Raw genomic sequence first — 21,982 nt, 5'->3', positions numbered from 1 at the left:
GCCCCATGCTGGTCAACATCTGAGACTTCACACAAACTGTTTGAAGACATAAGATTGAAGATTCATAATAAATCCCCACTCTACAGTTATGTTTTCCAGACTGTTGAAAGTTCCAAAACCTGCTGAAGATGTGAATCTCTGAGAAAAATGGTACATGCTGCTCTTGTGCATGTTACTCTTCAAATGCAGAGTTGCCTCATGGTTAAAAGCTCAGAGAAGTTGAGTATCATGGGAACTGTGTAGGAGTGATTGTTTTCTAAACACAGGTTGCAGAATATCCCAACAGCACATCAGGCTCCCCAAGAAGCACTGCTATGAATCCTGAGTCACCTGCAAAGGCATGTGCTGTGGATCCATAGATTTGAACAGTCTCACTGCCCTGAAACTGCAGCCTAAATGCTTTATGTGGGATAACAGATACAGAAATGAAAAAATGTAGAACATCTGCTTTGTTTTCATCTGGATAAAAACACATATTGAAGATGTGCACAAGCAAGCACCTAGTTAGCACTGAGTCCTAAATTAACATAATGAGTCACAAAAATTCTCATTTCCCCTTAGTTTTCCTCCTACCTATGAGGTCTCACATAAGCTTGACTTCTTACTAATTAAATTTTCCATGCAGAATTCGTTTACTAATCTTTCTACATTTTAAGATAAAATACTGGAACATAAGTTCAGGCTAAACTTTTTTTACTTTCAAACAGATTTTCTTTTTCTGCATTGTTTACTTGCACAAAGCTTTGAGACTACAATCTCTTCTAAATATCATTCTGTGAGATATGCATCAGAGTTCTCATACACCTTTTCTTATAAAAGTAGTTTCTAATAAATCTGACTAGCTGGTGGGTGGATAGATGCACAGAAACTCTTCTCTATCCAAAGCAAGAAATTATTGTAGAGTTATTCCCTGTCTCATAAAGTTGCTATCCTCACTTGAGCACAGGCTCTGTAGCCCAAAGCTCCCAGTGCATCTCATGCAGCTTGATTCCAGTATTTTATTTTACTTAGCACTACAAATTCAGCTCAGAGCTCTTTAGGGAGCTTCCCTTAGAAACCCCACAGTTACCAGCAACCACAACGTATCACACTTAAGCAATAGCAACATTACATTTATCTTCTAATCTTTTTAATATCTCTTAGAAAAGAATTGCTGTGTGACAACAGGTAATAAGTATAGACTTCAATGGTAATCACTCTCTGTTTTTCAAGGCAATTACTTCACCTGGCAGCAAGGCTGAATTTTAAAAAAATAGATTTATTTATTTATTTATTTATTTATTTATTTATTTATTTTAAACTGTCTAGATTAAAAAAAATTATTTCTATTCCTTCAAAATTATAAGCTCCTTTAGGAACATCAAGACCTATTTTATACACTGTGCTCTGAGAAGTGAAAAACATTGAACTATGGAAGACGAACACCAAAGGCTTCATTCAAAATCTATGCTCCTGCTAATTCTTCTCTCCAATACTTTTTTTCCTTTGCAACCATCAAATATCCTCGCCACCAGCAGCAAAACTGGAAACCCTGCAATCCAGGATGCTACCAGGATTGCCAGCATGAGTCACTGACTTACATCATCCTTTCCAAAGGTGGATGTTCATGGGATGTGAGAATCACAGAATCACAGGATATGCTGAGTTGGAAGGGTGTGCATAGGGCTTTACCAAACACTGGATAAAGATTTAACATACAGTTCATCAGAAGCAGAAAACAGACCCAGTGGCACTTAATGATAAATTAGAAGACACAGATGGATAAATTCAAAGAACATGTGAAAATGCACAATGATAGAGCAGATCCTGATTATATATTCCTTGTCTTTAATCATTAATTAAAAAGAAACAACTCCATGGACATAGTCAGCAACCACTGCAGAATCAATAGGTCTCTAAGCTCACACCAATCTATATGCAGCCACAGCTTTATCACAAAATAATAGCTAATATTGATATTTTTTAATAAAGTTTCACTTTACTGTGTAATTAGTGTAATGTAGTAGGAGCTGTGTTCCTTAACAGAAGTGCTGGTGCTTTGAGCAGCATTTACTGGCATGTTAATAAAGAACGGACTTCTTCTATTGAGTTCCATCTGCCTAATAGAGAAAAGTGTTCATCTTAATTAGGAAAATCTTCATAAAGAATATAAATGCAGTTTCTAATGGGCTGCAGGGAATAAATGCAGAACACTCAGGAACAACTGGTGTTTTACCAGGAAATGGAAGAGTGGATATAAATCCCCAAACAGTTGTTAACCATCTGGTGATTGACCACAAATAGCAATAGATGCTGAGGTTTTAAGTGTTTTATAATGAAAAATCTATTTATTTCATTAAGGTTTCATGCTTTAGACCCTTGTTTTTTCAGGTAATAAAGCAGTCTTGACTGACAATGAAACTATTTAAACCCTTTATGAATTAAGATGGACAAATCCATTAGCATTTTTTGAAGGAATTACTTTATAAAAAGAAAGAATGGAAGTGCCAAGCAATAGTTCAAGAAAGATCCACTGTCAAGTACTTGAAAAATGGTCACTACATCAAACACATATTTTTGGGGTTGCTGAGATGCTCATGGGCGGTTGAGAACCTTTTGCTGAATTTACTGGTGCAGCAGCAGATATTACATCACCACGATAAAGACTACAGCAAATTGTAAACTACTATTAATCTTTGTCCTTAAAAATGTTCCAATGGGCATTATACAATTCCTCTGTCAGTCTGAATCAATTTTTTCATTCTTTTCTTCCTAAAGTTCTGTAATTTAAAGACATTGATATTCCCTAACTCTGCTCATTTTCTATTCAAAATGAAATGAACTTTTACTCATCTTCCAGAAATTTATTTTTTTTTAATCACATCAATACAAAGTACTGATGGGATGTACTTCCCAAGTGCCAAAATTTAACTCTCTGAGCCAGATTCAGTGTCAATGTTCATAGCTTCCCAAGGAAAAACTGCTTTCTGCAAATTTTAAGCAACACTAGCTAATCTTTTATATTTCCTCTGAACAACTTGGATAGAGAAACCAATACATACATGAAAGAGAGTCCAAAAATGAAAATATCATTACTATAGTAATTCATTCAAGCCAACAACCAGAAACACAGCATAAAACTCTGATATTCTGGACACTGACAGCTTTACTGCCCCAATTCACAGAGAATATCACCGAACAATAGAACTTGCAGCTACTTGAAGCTCAGAGAATGTAATTTCATTTATTCATTTCAATGGCATTTTTACTAGACGATAGCTTCATGTAGATAAGTCAGACACATGAAAAACCACACATTAGCTGAGGTGAAGCTATGATGACTGCAGTTGTCTTAACAGTGTCAATCCAAACTTTAGATTAATGTAATTTGCTAGCTCTAAATGAAAGAGATCTAATATAGATCTCATATATCACCAAAGTAATAAATAATTCGTGAGCAGAACTGAGTAAAATGGAAGCTTGAATACAACCCCAAATTTTGAATCTTGATGCAGAAGTCAGTGATCAGAATGGTACATCTGTCTGCCTTGAATGATAAAACAGCTTTCTCACAACCTAACACATAGCACCATCTGGCATGAACTGAGGAAACGAAGAACTTCTGGAAGAGAAGCACAAAAGCATTTTGTTTCTTCAGAATTGTCCAAGATATTGACAGAAGTCTTTCAGAAACAGCAATTTGACTGCAAATGTGGCTCAGTGAACCTGCCCCCTGAAGACATGTGTGTATAGATAATAATCTTTAAAAATGCTGTTGAATTGAACTGATTGGGTATGGGATGAGCACTGTCAGAGTTAAGACAGTGCACATGGAAAGTCCTCTGTCTACCAGACTGGCTGAATTTCCAAACATCATCTCACATCTCTTACTGGGAATTTTAGGAGCTCAGGATACATTTCTTCAGCAGAGCCAGCAGGCTCTTTTCAGTAGTTACTCACAAGAAGAGTGACTACAAACCCCCAGTTAAGGTCAGGTGTTCTGTGAGCAGTGCCAGCACATCAGCACTGGCTGCTTGCTGGGCTGGACGCCTCCCTGGGCAGGGGGACAGGGGGCTCTGAGCCCACTGCCAGCCCCAGGGGGATGTGGAGCTGGGCAGTGCTCAGGGGCTGGCCCAAGATCCTTGCAGTTAAAACACAAATGGAATTCCCTGCAGTCCAGGAAACATCAGACTGCTCTGCTATCAGCACAGATTTATTTTAGCATTGCTTGTTGAAAGTGACTTTTAACGCAGACTGTTTTCTAAATGATCCTTAAAAGACACTCCTTTCTTTCTCATCACCTTCACCTAAGGCAAGAACATCCAGTAGCATTGATCTATTTGCTGCTAGTTTTCATTAATTTTACCCTCCCTAAGGGTGGTGAAGCTTTGGTGCCAGCTAATTAAAACCTATTTAGGGATGCTCAGTACACTTTATCAGACCAGAATTAGCTTTGCTGCTTTAATGAAGACTACAGTTTTCTCTGTTGTTACCAATTAAATGTTATTATACCATATTGCATTATATTTGTATTGCATGGCAGAGATATAGATGACTTTAGAACCACTTGTCTGGATTGAGGTACATACAAAGATGGCACATTTAGTAATTATCTAATATCTCTTTAAATCCTTTCACTTGAGTAAATATATATATAATACACCAGCACATTAGTGAAGCACTGGAAGAAGCTGCCAGCTTTATGCTCCCTCTAGGGAAGTACCAAGTAAAATGCATTAATGAAAAATTGTGAATGTCTGGTAATGAATATTATTTATGTACAACAATTATTCAAAGTGGATGAGCATTCACCACCTTGAACTCGACTGCTTCACTAACAAATACTCTCAGAAAGAACATATGTTCCCCAGATTCTTAACACTCATGCAAGGTTAATTACCCAGTGTGGACAGCCCGTATCAGAGGGTATTTTGTACTACTGCAGAATTAAAAAATGCATTACAAAATAAAAAACACTGTTTGTTCAAAGTTACTCAGAGGCAATTCTGGTTTCTTCAATGCATCAGTAATAAATCATTTGTCAATACCAAAGCTGTGGATTTTGCAGCTGGACCCAGTGAAGTCAAGGATAAAGCTCCCATGTCAGCACTGCAGGACCCAAGCATTTCTGCAGTAGAGAAGTGACTGCAGCACCTACCTGTTAGCTCCTTCTCACTAAATCTTTTAAAAACTTGAGCACCACAAGGATGAAACTGCTGAGAAGTCCCACTAATTACCTAAAAAGATTGTACATCAAAGAGTAGAAACAGAAAACTCATTAAAGGCTCGACAGACTAGAAATCTGCTGCAATCTTACTATGCACTATAGCATACACTGTACAGAAAGACAGTATTTTAGGATTAAATTAAAATAGATGTAGTTGCAATTCACTCAGTACATTTTAAAATATGAGTTGAAATTGGTTTCCTTCCAAAATTTTTGCTGGAAACATGTAGAACCAGACCTCTGCTCAATCTAATATTCCAAGCAAGGGTTGATGTTTCTCTGAGGAACTGAAGGAATATTTGGCTGAGGAACCGGAGTCTGTCTCAGCATCGTAACAGCCTGGCACAATGTGTGAAAGTATTTTCATCACCCACAAATCTCCTGTGCTCTCCCCTTCCTGCTTCCACAAATGCCACATACCTCTAAACAGTCTCATGACCCTCCCTAGAAACAGAAGACAGGTCCTGCAAATTGAAGATGTTACAGAAAATGAAACAGTTTCCAAACTGAAGTCCCCGATTACTAGGGAACTGCAAGATGTTTTCTTGAGATACAGAAGGTGTTGGCTGGTGATGCATCAATCATTTCCCTTGTTTCTGCATGACAAAATCACTAAACGATGTTAAAAACATCACTAAGTGTTTGATGTGGAAAAGCAGGACTAAAAATGAAAGTTTCAGCAGATACAAGGATGCTACCTGGCTGCCACTGTGAGAAGTGGTGGGTTTTCCCTTGGTGTCAAAGGGACCCACCTGCACAAACAACGAGAAGGGCTGTGAGACAGGCTCATAAAAATTTATGGCTGCTGCAATGTGAAACTTAAGGAAAAAGAACATGGGCCGTTTTTACATTAGGTTGCTTAAGAACTTTGTTATAAGCTCTGAGAGAAGTTCCATCTGTTTTTTACATGAAAAGAAGCATTTGTATTGTGTTAATTGCGTAACTATAAAAACCTGAGATGTGCTAATTTGTTGAAGAGGAATGGATTAGGCTGGAGAGAAGGATACTTTGACATTGAATGATGAGGTGTCCTTCTTTCATAGGAAAAAGAGGAGATTTTTTCAAGGTCTCATCTCACAATAAGGATTTTGATGAAGTAATGTAAAGTCGCCGTGACCTGACTCATAAATATAAACAAATTTATGTACAGCAATACAATAATGTACCTGTGATCATATTTAGCTTGATTAATATGTAAACAGGATGACTTGGATTATTAAAGGTCATTTTTCAATAATGGATCTTGTGTATTTATTAGCCTCTGGTTATCAGTTTGTTCAGTTAAACTAAAGAAGCCATGATAACCTTGATATCTTTATGAGATATATGAGCTCCCTCCAACTCCAGAACCACAGCAGCAACATGTGCACTTGGTGAACAGGGGCAGGCTCCTCCTTATGCTCCAATAGTTTGAAAAATAGGAAAAATCAACTGTCACCAAGTTCTGACAAAGTGAAACAAGTATGTTTGAGATAACAAACTTTTCTACTTCAAAAGCTAAGTCAAAATTTCAGACTATGTTAAGCTGTTTGTGAAAACCCGTATCTTTAATTTGGTCAGAATAGCAACAGCCCTTTCCAACCTCAAATTCATGATGCAAAAATTTAAAAATTAATATTAAAGCACAGCAGTGATCTGGAAACTCCTTCCTAGTTAGCTCAAGTGAGAATGTGTGACAGGTGCTCTTCCATGCCAAAACACAGATGACCTGAATTTTTGCAGCTCTGTTACAAATTCTTGAAATTTGTGGTCTTAATTCCACAAATCCAGTTTCTGCTTTGAGCATGCTAGCCCAAACAGTCCTCACACCTTCACCTCTTACAGCCTCACTTGAGTAGCATAAATATACATTATCAAGCACAGAAAATAGAATTTCAGCATAATACTGGTAAAAACCTAAATCTATTCCAGTATGTCTGATAACCCATTTTCACCAAGATACAGAAATATTGCATAACCCTGAGGTCTGTGTTTGAAGAAAAGCTACAGTGAATCTCAACAGAGAAGAAAACCCAATATCCAGAATTATCCTGAGGTTGTGCATTTGGAAACGTTGTTTGTGTAGGATTATCCTCTTCAAATAAAATGTCAATTTAATCAATAGTAAATTGAGCTGAAAACAACACACAGCTTTGAAAACATTTCAGGAAGACATCCAATATTTTTGGGATTCAAGCCAACAGCAACGGAACGAACAGAAGGTAGCGTAGGTGGGGTAAATGGGGCCTAGCTGCTGCCTCATCAAGTGCTTACAACAGTCAAACCCATACAACAATCCATTAAAAACATATCTGGGGACTCGTTTAGCAGCTGACACCCCGCGCGTCCTTTGTCAAACCCGACAATTGTTGCTCCCGTCAGACTCACCGGTCCTTCCCCGTCTCCCTCTTGAACACGGCGTCGCAGTAACTCATGCGCTTCTCCGTGGTCACGTAGATTCTGGCGCTCGGGAAGCTGTCGACAGTTTTCCTCAGCATGTTGTACACGATGCCATTGCCATCCCTCCTCATGTTCCGGAAAGGGCCCCAGATCACGTAAAGGGTGCTGTTGGTTTCTTTGAAAAAGTACTCGGGATTCTTGAGCAGGAGAGGCACGCTGGTGTGAGAGACCACTCTGACCGTCGTCCTCTTCCCAACGTCTTCCTCATAGCCCTTTGTGGGAGCATTGTTCATCCTCCATATGCAGGAGGACTTGTCTATCTCAGTGCCCACCCTCTGGCCAGCCATCTGCCCCGAGTTTGAGACAATGGCACAGAGGTCACAGTCAAGTTGTAGAGGCTGGAAGACAGGAAACGATAATTTACATTGCAAGTTTTTCTCTGTACAATGTGAAGACTGAAAATTCAGTTAAAAGAAAAACAGGTGCAGTACAACAAAGAGATAGCAACAATTCTCTTTAAAAAAGCAAAACCACAATCCCCACGTGGCGGAGCTGCTCGAAAACTCTACCACTACAAATGCAAACCTTTTCAGTGAAATAGAAAAGTTCCAATCTCTGCCTTTGTTCCCACCTTGCAAAGTCAACTATACAGATAATAATTCATTTTTTCCCTCTAAATGTTACTCTTTTCACTAAAAAACCAAAGAAATAAAGAAATGGTAGAAAGCAATATTTAGATCAATAGCTTCTCTTTTAACAAGGTGTTGCCAGCAATAGGAAAAAACCTACTGAAAAAGTAATGCTGGAAGTTTAACTGCACATTAATTGTGTTTGTGTCTGAATAACCAGTTCCCAAATTCGTGACAGAAGTTGAATGCAAAATGCATCTCTAAAAAGCAATCCAATAGTATGAAAATCCTGCAGCTGGAAGGGAGATGTGGACAGAGGAGTATGTTGTTCTCTCTAGAGAGTGGCTATGATCCATGGAAAATGAGAGGTAGAGGGACTGGTGACACCTGAACTAGGAACTTAATCCTGAGAAAACTATAGTCAAAGAGTATTTTGTGACCATGTTCTAGGGTGCTATTACTCCAATATGAATTGAAAATAGAAAAAATAATCTAACAGAGATATAAGGACCTATCTGATGTTCCATTTGTCAAAGTATAAAGAGTAAATGTCTTTTCATTGTTTTGTACCTACAGAGTAAAAGGAAATGCCCTCTATTTAAATTGGAGTGTATAAAGAGTTCAGTTAGAAATTGAAATAAAATGAAAACTAGACCCATTAAAAAAAAATAAAAAAAATTACAAAGATCATCTAGGTCAGAGATAACCTACACTTTTTTGTATGGTCACAGACTTGATCCTCTGTCATGCTCACAATTGGGAGGCAGTGACCTCAGTTTAGTATTTTTTAGGAAAAATTCCCTTCACGTTTGTTGAACATTTACTCTGACAGGATGCTAGGTGCTTTTCTGATCAGACTTGTGGTTATTTCTCTTCAAAATCAAACCTTATTTAGCTGATGTGGATGAATAGCCTGCCTACATTTGACCACTATAACCTTAGGATGCAATTGCTGGAAAAAAAACAATTCTTTGATAAAGGGGGAATAATGCAAGGACAAGAGACAAACATCTGATGAAAGCCAACTGTAAGAGCTAAAAAAATCTCATCTTTGGGTGACAAATATTGTACTGAATTAAGGTGCATCCTGCATTACTTGTGCAGTAAACCTTAAAATTTCAAAGCTTTGACTTCTGTGTTTTGATTGATTTCATTATGTGGCTGGTTCAGGAAAACATTCTTTCCTAAATCAGTAGCTAAAGATTCCTGACTGAATGCAAAAGCATTGTCAATGTTTCCTTTACAGAACACTGCATTTTTCTCTAGCTGGTACAATTTTGGAGGGCTGTCCTGCATGGCTCTCTGACAGCAGGGATGAAATCCCAGGAGATGCAGCTGAACGCAGCAGCCTCTCTGTTTACTGCTTACTTACAGAAATTCTCTCTAAGATACATTATGAGGACATGGCTGGGTGACCTAAACAAATCCATGAGCATAACTCATATTCTAGCATGAAGTGAATTGTTACAGACCCAGCAGATTAATTTATAGCTTTCAGGCTGAACTTTCAAACTAACAAATGCTGAATATGAAACTGCTAGATAGGAAAAGCCAATTTGGTCAACAATCTGGTTCCATTTAAATTTGTCTCATCCTCAGAGCTGCTTTTTTCACTAAATTCTTCCTTCTTCATTCAAATGGAGCTGCTCTCTTAAATTTAGAATTGTTTGAATTTCCTCACCTTAGTTAGAAATGCATTGCACATTTTCTCTTCACTCAGTGCAACTGTTCTGCTTGAATAAGCTGAGTACACTCACTCCTGCAACTGTGTCCCCTGGTTTTCTAGCTCTTTTGTTGTGATTCATTTATCTTGTTCCAATTTATAAAGTGCTTTCATAATACTGCATGCCTACACTGGGTCAACATATAATCTGCTCTTCTTGAACAGAGTCAGAGGCTAACCCTCTCCCAGCTCTATCTCACAATAAATATTTTTTACAATGTAGAGATTTTACATGTCCCAGTATGCACATTTCCCAACAGAAATCCCAGACAGAGTTAGAAGACTGACACCCATGATAGATATTCCACTGACTCCAGAATCATCCACGGTCTTCATCCTCTTTTTGCATCATATCTCCCTCAACTTACCAGAAAACACACATCAATATTCACCCACTGAACCCCATATGGAGACAGACCACCAGTGTGTGGTGTTGGTTTGTAAGGGTCACAGATGAGAAGGGTGGTTTCAGTGACACACATCCAACACAAATGGGTCTGCCAGGCAGTCCTGGCTGCCCTCTCATCTGCAGAGATGCTCCAGCAGCAGTGGGACTGAAACAGATGGGCAGGACCACACTGAAACTTGTGCTGTCATTGCTTATCCTCTGTGGACCCAGAAAATCAGGCCAGGGTTGGCCTCTCACAAGATCTTCATTGACTTGCATCATAGATACACGAGTTAAAGACAAAACATTAGGAACCATTCAGGTTTTCTTCTCTTGTCATGTACTTACAGACATTTATCTCACCTCTAAACACCAAGGGGGCTGGGCTATTATTGCTGCTAGAAAATTGCTCATTTTTTTGCTGACCAGAAGGATGTAGAAGACCTCAGCAGAGCAGCTGGGTATGGTTCTGACAAATAGTCCCATCTTTTTCCTGAATGATACATTGTGACTGTTGAGGAACACTTATATTTTAATCAGTAAAGAAAATGAAATGTCTGACCTTTCCATATCCTGTGCAAGCTTACAGACAATAGAAAAGATAATTAAAACTGTGAATTAGAACTTGCAAAACAGTGCCATTTCTCTAGCAAAGAGAAATAACTGTGTAATAAAGGTCACTTATCAAACAGTTCTAGTTATTAAATCTTTGCATTTAGCACTGAAGTGGCTTCACAGAATCAAAGGTCAAATCATTAAATAACAAAATCAGCCAGAATTAGAAAAGGTCACAAGCAAATCCAACTAAAGTAGGTCACAAAACATGATTCTCTTCCACACAGGATTTCATTATTTGGAAAATTGCTTACTTTCCAAATTTGACAACTCCCCCACTATTTCCAGTGTCGCCCCCAGGAGACCGAAATTCCAGCTACAGAACCATTTATCCATTTGCATGGGTGGATTTCCCGGTGGCACAGATCTTGGATCACCAAGTTTCCCAGCCACAGCCCCGTCCATCTGCTGAGGTCCACGTGGGGATGATCTCGGGCCAGGTCCCTGAACCACAGAACGACATCTGGGCAGAGCAGACACACGCCAAGCTCAGCTGAGACTGCCAGATTCCCTCCCCAGCTGCACCAAACCCAGCTCAGGACCACAGCAGAGGGAATCTCCACTACTGAAAAGCTGAATTTCTCTTGTGGCTCCTTAGCACTATAGACCGGCGGCACCAACTGCTCCGCTCTGAATCCCACAACCAATCACACAGACAGTCAGGAAACTCACACCAAACTTTCTCAATTGTTACTTTAACAATATGATTGTAATTTTGTAAATTGGACGCAATGCCCATTCACTACATAATGAGGCAATTATTAGCAGCTTGCCACATATTAATTTGCTCCTTTAATGTTGAAACAAATGAGATCTTTTCTTATAATCATCCTATTTGAGTGAATTCTAACAAAGCCGATTGAACAAAGCTCCAGAGAGACTTTCTTTATTTCAATGCCATTTATTCTTCTACTCTTCTTGGATGTCTTTAGAGTTTCAGAGGATACAACATTTATAATGATGCCAATAGGGAATAGATTTTGCCTTTATTCTTCTTGATGTTCTTTTGAGGTCTTTGAAATGAAAGGTACAAGAGAGGCATTAACCGTCTGGCATTGTTTTTATTGCTTTCCTCTACTTTACAAGCAAAAAATGTATTTTAATTTTTCCTGTGTTTCAGTGATTAAACAAGCTGGTTTTATCTACACTTACTCAATTTCTGGAGACCTCTGATTGGGAGAAAAGACTTGCCAAGCTTTTCTAGGAAAAAATTCAGCACATTAAAAGAAAAGAAAGATAGTAGTTGTGTATTCACCCAGCAAGAACGACCAAATTAGTACAGCACTGTATCGAACTTACATTATATTACTAACATCAAGCAAAAAATGATAAAAATTATAAAAATGACAGGTCTGATTACCCTGAGTTTGTGTTTGTTCCCTCTTCCCCGCTATGGCAGTATTGTGGTTTTTTTTTACCTTCAGCAGTTGATTTTGGTCCTAGCCCTCAGCACCACATCCCAGCAAACATCTGTCTTCATAAAATTTAATGTTAAGATTTCATAAAGATTTTAACATTTTGACATTATTTTGAAATAAGTCCAACGTCAACATGCATCCATTTCCAAATAAATAGAATATGATCTGCTTCTTCATAAGACTGTTCCTGAGACTCAAGTGCCTGGGATATTTTATTTAGATGAATGTCACTGATATGTACATGAGTTCTAGCAGAAAGTTTTTATTTAAATTGAATGAATTGGAAGGGAGTGCATAGGAGGCACATAATGGGACTAATCTTACAGCAGGAGACTGAATAAATAACCATATTTGAAAGTCTCTCTATATACACTGACCTAGTTGTTACAGAACTGTTTGATTTGCAGCTCTTGTTTCAGCTCCTTCAAGGGGCTGCACCAGCCCTTTGCCTGAACAAGTATCTTGTGGATTCCTCATGTCAGTGGTAAAAAGACAAAAAAACAGAGGAAGTTCGGACTTTGAGCGGAGGTTGAAACTTGTGGGCCAAAATCACCCACGCCATCTAAACTTTCAACCAGCAAGCGTATTTTTGAAACATTTTCGTTTTCTTTCTCATGGAAAGGGGAAAAAAAAAAAACCACCAAACCAGGAACTCAAACCTTCCAAACACGAATCACAGTGCAAAGTGATGCAGTGTCATCTTTCTCACTTTTGAGGCAGCTCCAGACAACTCCATGCCAGCTCATACCTCTTTCAAGATACATCACAGCAAATGCTCACCAGAATGTTGTTGATTTTGCTGCTCCTACTGGGAACAATACAGGCAGCTTTGAAACAAAGCAAGAATTAAGTACAGCTCATGATACCAAGAGCCGAAAACCAAATGCCTGAAAAAAACCCATGAGAAAACTCTGAGTGGAAAGAATCAAGTATGTTACCTACAAAGAATAAAACCAGGTCTTGTTATGTATTTTAAAGTATTTTTCACTACTTTATTATAAGGCAAAAATTGAGAAGTCAAAGATCATGATAATCTCATAAAACAAAATTTACAAGAATTGAATAAAAGCCATATCTGGCTTGATCAAAATATCTTAACTTTCTATTTTTCAAAAATTGTATTTGATAATTTTCTAAAATAGAGTTAAAATGCTCACCCAATTGAATATTTTGCTTTATTATGAAAAGGTGAAAGAATAGGAGTTCACATTAACAAAACAATCCCTTTCACTTTTTTCATTTTTCCTGATTTCCAGCTGAAACTTTATGGAAACTGACACCTTTTAAATAAGCCTACACTAATATTTTCTTCTGGAATAATAAACTGTTGGAACACTCTTGATAGCTCTATTGGTAAAAAAGGCTTAAAAATACAGAGGTGGCAGGGAGTGAATAAGAACAGGAGAAACTGTTCTGCCTCTGCATGGAGGGTTAATGAAGCAAGGAAGCTGCCAGATTCAGGGCTTCAAGTCCAACAGAAAGACCTGGGAGAGGCTGAGCTCAGAGGACTGATGGTCAACAGCTCTGAAGGACTTAGGGCACTGAGAAAGAGGCAGGTGAAGAAAGTTTTGCCCTAAGGCATTTCCTGAAGGATGTGAAGACCTGTCCTGCATGTGCACTCTCAGTCAGTCTGCAAAGTCCCATTTTCGTTTGTGTCTCAGGCACCTGGCAAACTGCCCTGTCCCGAGGCAGGATGGCAGAAGGGACATGCTCTTAATTACATCAATGTCACAGAAGGGGCAGGAAATAAATGGAAAGAACACACAGAAGAGAAGAGAGGACAGAAAAAATTTCAGACACCTGTGAAAGGGCAGAATGTAGTTTAGTGCTAAAAGGCAAACAGGTAAGGGGAAGAAGGATTTGAGAAAAACCTGATATATATAGCCAAGAAGATAAACCATGATGTTTAGGAATGCAATCCAGCAAAGAAGAACCAAAACTCCTGAAGTTATAAACTAACTGTTGCGAAGAAAACTTAATCAGACACGTCAATCAAATAATTTAGGAATGAAGAGGCAGAGACAAAAGCTTTTGTCCTTTACACTGCAACTGCCCAAGTAGAAAACAGATGAGAATGGATATGTTCAGACCAGCATTTAATACTATAGCTTGCAGGTAACCAGAAACCCTGACATCCCTAGGCATGCAGATGTCTGCACCTTCAGATCCACACAATGAACACGTCTGAACTGGAAGAAAAGCAGAATTCTCTCTAGTGCATATATATAAAAAAATCAGCATAAAGAGACAAGTACACCCAAGAACATATCTGGAAATGCTCCTGTCAAACACTGCTGGGGATTGAATTGTTATGGAAGGGAGGCAAACTCCATCATGCACACCCTACACAGACAAGTTCACGAAGCAGGCACTAAAATAGCATTCACTCTGAAAAACAGCCTATGAAAAAATTAGCTTCACACCTAAACCAAATGGAAAACCAACCAAACAACATTAGTGCTAGAGTATTCCTGACTTCATCCCAGAGGTTTCGCTGATGACCATAAATAACCAGAATGTTTGTGACACTTCATCTATCACCCATTTACAAACACACAGGGTTTAAAATATCATGACTTTGTAATAGTTCAAAAGCCGGGAATTCTTCCAACCAAATACTGCTTGCTGAATGCTGAACCCAGTAAGTCATTTATCTTAACATCCACCACATTGTTCACCTGCCCTCAGCACTACGTGATGACTCTTGAATTTTGTGCACAAAAGTTACTGGAAAAACACCATGTACACCAGACACTGTCCATCAAACAGCACAAACAACTCAGAGTACAACACAAGCTGATCCTAACAATGGCACCCCTTTTGTCACCCTGCTGCAGAACTGTATTTGCAAGAGTACATTTGCTACCAGCAAAGCATGTCACTTCATTCAGCAGGTTCTTGGTATCGTAATATTTAACTCTAATTTATCTTCTGCAATTCTCTGTATCACATTTTTTTTCTGCTTTTTACATTTAGTAATAAGAAAGATGACAATTGTTTCTTCCCTATACAGACATATTTGCTCAGCAAACAATACAAACCACCAGGAGGTAAAATGTCACAACTCAAGGACTCAAGGAGACATAAAAGGGAGGAATGTCCTGTTAGCACACGGGCTGAATAGCAAATGAATCTCAGTACAAAAGGACAAAAACAATTTTTCACACCCAATAACATGTGTGGCAGCAGAGCAGAGGTAACATGTAACACATAATCCTTCCTTACAGAGTGGATTCTAGAAAGACATCCTTGACAGGAACCAAGGCCAAAAGAACTCTATCCACAAAAACTGTTTTTCCTTTGCAAGCAATAGTAAGTATCTCTGCAAAAAAATTAATGGGAATTCCTACAGTGAAGATGCCTACTGGAAGACTATGTCTAAGGAATTCTCTGTCACATATGGAAAACATGAGTTGCTCTAACCGCTGACTTTAATTTGTATTTATTATAAATACCCGCAGATGGCGGTAAAGTATATAATGTATACAGCAGATTTGCTCCAAGTTTGCTTTCTCTAACAACCTCCTATTATCAGCACTCGCCATTAATCATGGACCATTATCTAGGAACTTAGTTGGCTGAATCACAGAGGCAGTAATGCCTGTAAGGCCTCTAATCAAAATACATTTGAAAAAATTAGACTCACAAATAAACTAGGGGACTTCTAATATGAAGTTTATATCTTATTTCAGGTCAATTTATTTGGGATTTGATATGGGGAAACAATATCAAGGTAAGCAGCAAAAACTATCAGAAAAACTTCCTTGTATTAAACCCCCCCCTCCTTCTTTCCCATGAAACCCACCTAACAGACTGGAAGCCTAACCTCTAATTTATTTTGGTTCCATGCTGTCTAGACCTATTATTTAATTTTGTCTCTCTTGGTGGTCTATCTGACAAATTATTTGTATGCATGGACAGAAAGTGATAAGCTAAAATGCTAATTATTCTTTTTTTTTTTTTTTTGAAATTAAAAGAATTATAATATCCATGCCAGGAATAAGAATAAGGTTTATTACAATAGCTTTAAAACCAGTGGCATTTTTCATTTGACAAAATAAGCTTTAAGAAGCTTTCTAAGTCCAGTGTTTTTAATTGCAGGATGCCTTATCTAAAAGAGAATTCACAGTTCCTTCTGACCACATTTATTTGCTTTCACTGGTACATTGGCATTATTTGCAGTACCACCCTATGATTGTCATCAGTAAAAATGTTTAAAATTTTCTCTAAAAATGTAATTTCAGGTTAAAATTTCACTTAGAAAGTCTTAGTCCAAAAATTTAATTGCTTGAAATATCTTCTATTTTAAAATAATAAAATCGTTTCTGTTTCAGAAAGGTACAGGATTAAATCACCATTTTGTCAGACACCTGAAATTTCAAACACTATGGCAACAGGCACTAAGACAAAAGCTTTAAATGGATTAGAAAGTTCTGCTTAAATTATTAGGCAGATGTGTTTTACATTTTCTTAGGTCATTAAAGAAAGCTATTGAAGCATAGCTGCATATTTTAAAACTTTGAAATTTAAGGTCTGTTTCAAAAAAAAAAAAATCATTGTATGTATACTGACTTCTGATTGCTTTTGCATCACTTCCTTGGTGCGTATGTCCACTGAGCACCTTTTAAGTGCAGATTTCTGCAGACAACAGTCTGGACCATGGACCAACAGCACCTGCAGTAACTCAGTAAGCAGAAACTCAACTGGAAACCACTGGGGTGAAGAGACTTGTAAATAATGAAAGATCCTTCTGTGTCAGTTGTTCTTTCTCATGGAGCTCGACAGGGCAGGTTCTGCTCCTGCCCCATCCCCAACAGCCTCACATAAAAGCCTTTACTGGTGAAAAGCCCCTGAGCTCAGTGGCCTCTGCCAAACCCCACTGAAGTCAAGGGTCTTGTGCACATCTGTGCATCCTCAGCACAGAGCTCAAACCACAGCCTGAGGTGCTGACTAACACAAACACACACACACAAATGAGCTGGTAAGTCATGAGGTGAAACCTGCTAGAAGCAATTGCAAAACAGAATCTTATTAAAATATGAAAATAATAAACCCTATCAATCTTTTCTCCACTGCATAGTCTGGCCTGACAGTGACATAGTTGCAAGATACGAACAAGACTACTTCCAAAATGGGTATTTATAATCATATAGCTCTTCTACCTATAATTTAAATTTTAAAGAGAGGAATTAATTTTTAGTCCTTCATACATCTTCAAAAGAAAAATACCACTGCAATATACCTATACACTGACTTTCTCAGTAAATCTATGGCACATTCATTGCCTCCACTACAGTTAAAAGTAATGACATGACCAAAGACTTCACCTAACATAGGAATTTTGGGAAGAGAAATTTGGATTTGCAGTTCATGGATGGACAAGATTACAAAATGATGGTGCTACTCCTTCGCCTGGGCAGCAGCAGAGGCCTTTCAGCTGTGATTCAGCTTCAACCCACAGAAAGGATGCAGAGGGCTTTCTTGATATAAGCTACCTGCTCACAAAGCCAGAACACGGCGCTCCTTCTCTGCCTGTGAGCACACATACTGATGTTCTGGGCTGGATAAACTTCCCTGATCCTACTGAAACTATTTCCTGCCCCAAGTCTATCTCTGGGATGGAAGTCTTGGAGGTCACGTTGGCTTCCCTGCTGGCATCACATTTTACATTTCCACTCTGCCTGTGAGTGCACAGAGCTTGTGTAGGTTTTTTGTTTTGTTCTTTTAGACTGCTGCCTTTAATGTAGCTTGTGATTCCTAGTGCTTCCAAGGACTGTAATGACAGCAGGATCTTTGAAACTTGAAAAGCAATCTTAAAGGTCAACACCTAAGCTCATCAGTGGCTCTGTAACTCACACTGATGCAGCAATGACTACCATGGCTCTGACAAAACAGGTTCTTGGGGAGAGCAGCTTGAGAAAGAAAATCCGAGCCCTCTGAGAGCACCTGCCTGCTGTGGCTTGCTGGCACTGTGAATATGGCAAAACACATCTCAGCTGAGGGCCTTGAAAGAGAAGAGGTCATGAAATACTGAGAACTGCCTTCTAAGCAAACGAGTTGCACCTTTCCTTTCATCCTTCTGGAACAATGCTGCTCCATGCTACAGGCTCTGTGGCACCTCAAGCTGCCAACAGCTCCCAGCTGCACACTGGGAACTGAGAGGGGAAGTTCCACCCCACTGCCACAAAGCTGGTGTGACTCGGGGATGCAGCTGAGTAAGAAAAAAATATCAGCTGAAGTCAAATAATTATAAAATAATCATCCAAAGGAAATGAAGAGGTGTCCAGATTACAGCTTATGCTGAGGAAAAGCATAGAAATAACATTTCTTCATTTCTATGAACAGTATAGAAGACAAAACTTTTCCATGCTCAACATTAGCTCTATGTTCTCATTTGCTCAGCGACTTTAAAAAAAGCACATACATGTACATATGTATTAACAACATCAAAAGGAGCAAGCCAGAGAAATGGAGGGTCTGGATTATGTATTAATTTTCCTCTAAGAAAATATTTACAAAGCAAATGTGCAAGTTTTGGCATCCCCTCTCTCTGAGTCATACAACTGTAGAATTATGGATGCAGCACGAAGAAGTTTGTGTGTGTCTGCATTGAGCTGCCCCACCATACATGGTGTCAGACATTCACAGTGTTCTCATGGCTGCAAAAGACCAAGGCAGATGAGAAAAAATAAACCTGATGGACTATATATAGCCCATTAAAAAAGAATCCTTTTTTCAAGGAATGCTCTTTTATGACAGAGGGCAATTAAGCTTTGAAACAGGTGCCCAAAGGAGCCTCTGTTCCTAGAGATTTTCAAAGCCTAAAGAGGCACAGACCTGACCTAACCTTGATGTTAGCCCTATTTATAGTTGATATTGAACAAGATGGTCTCCAGAGGTTATTTCCAACATACTTTTTTTCAGGAATTCTATAGTTCTATCACTTTGAAGAACCAAGGGGAAGCTCAATGAATTCTAATGAAAAAGACAGCACACATTTTTTAATAATGAAGACTGTTCAATGTCCTGGAGAACTTTTTTAGAAATAAAAGAACTCAAAATGACAACAAAATATTAAAAATTGAGTAATTAGTGAAAAATTTTTCTTTTTTTTCTTGTCTGTTCTTGGTTCTTGCTACTGCCTGCCACACACAAAATCATACAAAATACAGCAGGAGAGATAAAAATTCCTAAAATGAAAATGGGCCAAAGATTTGATCTGCAAGTCGTATGAGAATCCTCCACAGAACCTACACCTAATAAATCTTATTCCAGATAAAATATTATTAGGCACAGTTACAAGACTGGAATCCAGAATGACCACAGGTTCATTCCAGCTGGTTGTGGCTCAGGGTATGGGCAGGGAACGTGGTGCAATTTCCCTCCTGGCATGGGTGAACCAGCACCTGGACTGCTAAAATGGCTGCATCCAATAGACCTTTACTTTGTAGGTGTTTGTAGAGAAAGCTAAGTTTATTGAGTCTTCTTCACAGGTCTACTTTCTAAGGCTGTTAGCAGTGACTAGAAAGTGATAAATACCAAGGCATACCTGGAGACCAGTGCTGGCAGTGTTTGTTACTCCTTTAGCTCCACTAACCAACAGTGGTGCCTTCTTCACCACTACTGGAACATGGCTGAGATGCACAAGGGGTGGCTCAACTGGACTCCAGGGAGAAGGGGAGTAAATAGAAAGAAAAAGTCCCACTGATCCAGAATGAATAGGTCTTTTTCAGAAAAGAAATATAAACTGCTGCCTTGTGCTAGTGTCCACTGAGCAGTAAGCCTGTGGCTGAGACAAGGGGAGGGATGAGGAGGAGAGCTATATTCTAAGAAATAAAATGCACATTACATTCCAGAAAAATGGGGGAAACTCCCATACCATCAGACCTTCAAAATTCCATCTATAAAACAGCAGAATTATAGTGGCTACAAAATGTAGGATACTGAAAATCAATTCTGAAAAAGTGTGTCATAGGTAAATACTGTATTTATCCCCTGCTCTTGTTTGCAGCAGCAAAATAATTGCTGACTCTGTCACAAGACCCTTGCAAAAATCCTGCAGACCCCGTTTTTCAAAAGAGCAATAATTAAAAAATAAAATCCTGTGGTGCTTTTCCCCTATAAGCCCTGTTTATGAATTCATAGCACAGCATGAAGGTTATTAAAATCCCATATGTGAGAACCACACAGGGCACAAGGAGATATGAATTGGCATTCCACAGAGATAATGCTATCTAATGGGCAAAACAAGGAGCACGACTCCATCCTTCTTCAGAGTGTGTTTGGAAAGGGCAAAGCATCTGCCTGCTGCTCATGGATACCTGACCAGACACAAGACATTTCTTCTCCTTACCTGTTGATTGACAAGTTAAATGTGAAGAGCATGGCTGTTATCTTGCCTTGATATTCCCAGGACACCCTTCTAGCCACAGACCAGTTGATGGGGGGGGATTAAATGCTATGTGGGGGGACCCAGATAGAGTGACTGTTAAACACTTTGCTGTTTACTTCCATTTGATTTATTTCAAATCAAAATATAATGAATTGTGGAGATAACCAATACACCTCACAAATTCTGGACTAATGCCTACCCCATAATTTAATTATTTTTCCAAAATGATTAATTTATTTCCCATTTTATTGTTGAAGCAAAACAGTTAATGCTGTGCTTTTTTTTAATGCCAAAACTGTTTTGATCCTACATAGCACAGAGCTATTTTGAACACTATCAGCAGCTGGAAAAACTTCAAGAAAAAGTGAGAACAACTGTTTTTGAAAAAAGTTTATGAAAAAAAAAAAAACCAACAAGCTGGCAAAGTACAGACATGCACAAAAAAATTCCTCAGTGTTCAAATACTCTGAAACTTTTGTTAAAGAGAAAGCAGTCCATGGTTCTAAAATCCTTGAGTCAAATTTAATGCATAAAACATACTCTACTTAAGGACACTGATCAAAGGTTTGTAAGGCTGTTTCCCTGCCTTGCATGTATGATCAATCAGCCATCAGCAGAGAGACCACAGGTGTCTGATGGGAGTCATCACTAATGCCAGAGATGGAAAGCACTCCAAAATAGGAAAGGCAGGATCTGCCATGAAGCAACAGGAGAGAGAATCATTTTCTGGCAGGATTAAAATCCATGTGCTTGCTCTGTTCTCTGCTATATTGCTGAGGAAGGGTTTCCTTCTCATCCATACCCCAATGACCACACAGTGCTGCTCCTGCTCAGCCCTCCCTTGAAACACCATTGCTGAAATTCAGAACTTGGATGAGAGCTCTGAAACTTGCATGCAGAATATGAAGATTCAGGATTCTTGTTTATACCAATCATACTCGTTCAGCTGCACCTTCCAATCTTGTCTCTCTGTGATAGGCACCATCACGATATCACAGATTCAGTTCAGCTGTGGGATCCTACCTACATGCCACAATCAACATCACTGTCAGAAATTATAACCTCTATCAATATTTTACAGATGCAAAGGAGGGAAGACAGTGAAAACAAATTAGGTTTCATAACTAAAATGAAAAATCCTTTCCCTCTAATGACTCCTGCCTTCCAAATTGTCTTTCTTTATGCATGAGACAATTTGACTTGGGATTTGCTTCCTGACTAGGCTTAGCTAC

General features: G+C 38.7%; 1 protein-coding gene across 1 annotated transcript in view; it reads right to left on the bottom strand.

Annotated features, from left to right (window-relative positions):
* ST6GALNAC3 (ST6 N-acetylgalactosaminide alpha-2,6-sialyltransferase 3) overlaps positions 1–21,982 on the bottom strand; it is a gene marked incomplete at both ends in the record, with an annotated part of 182,030 nt that overhangs the window by 60,939 nt on the left and 99,109 nt on the right. The window contains one exon of the mRNA XM_084211230.1: positions 7,574–7,983. Coding sequence (XP_084067356.1) covers positions 7,574–7,983 — 410 coding nt within the window. The remainder of the gene's footprint in view (positions 1–7,573; positions 7,984–21,982) is intronic.

Source organism: Fringilla coelebs (genome assembly GCF_963513975.1).
Source record: "Fringilla coelebs genome assembly, chromosome: 9".
NCBI classification, from domain to species: domain Eukaryota; kingdom Metazoa; phylum Chordata; class Aves; order Passeriformes; family Fringillidae; genus Fringilla; species Fringilla coelebs.
The sequence above is the reverse complement of the archived record's forward strand: the minus strand, read 5'-3'. Positions and strand labels throughout refer to the sequence as shown.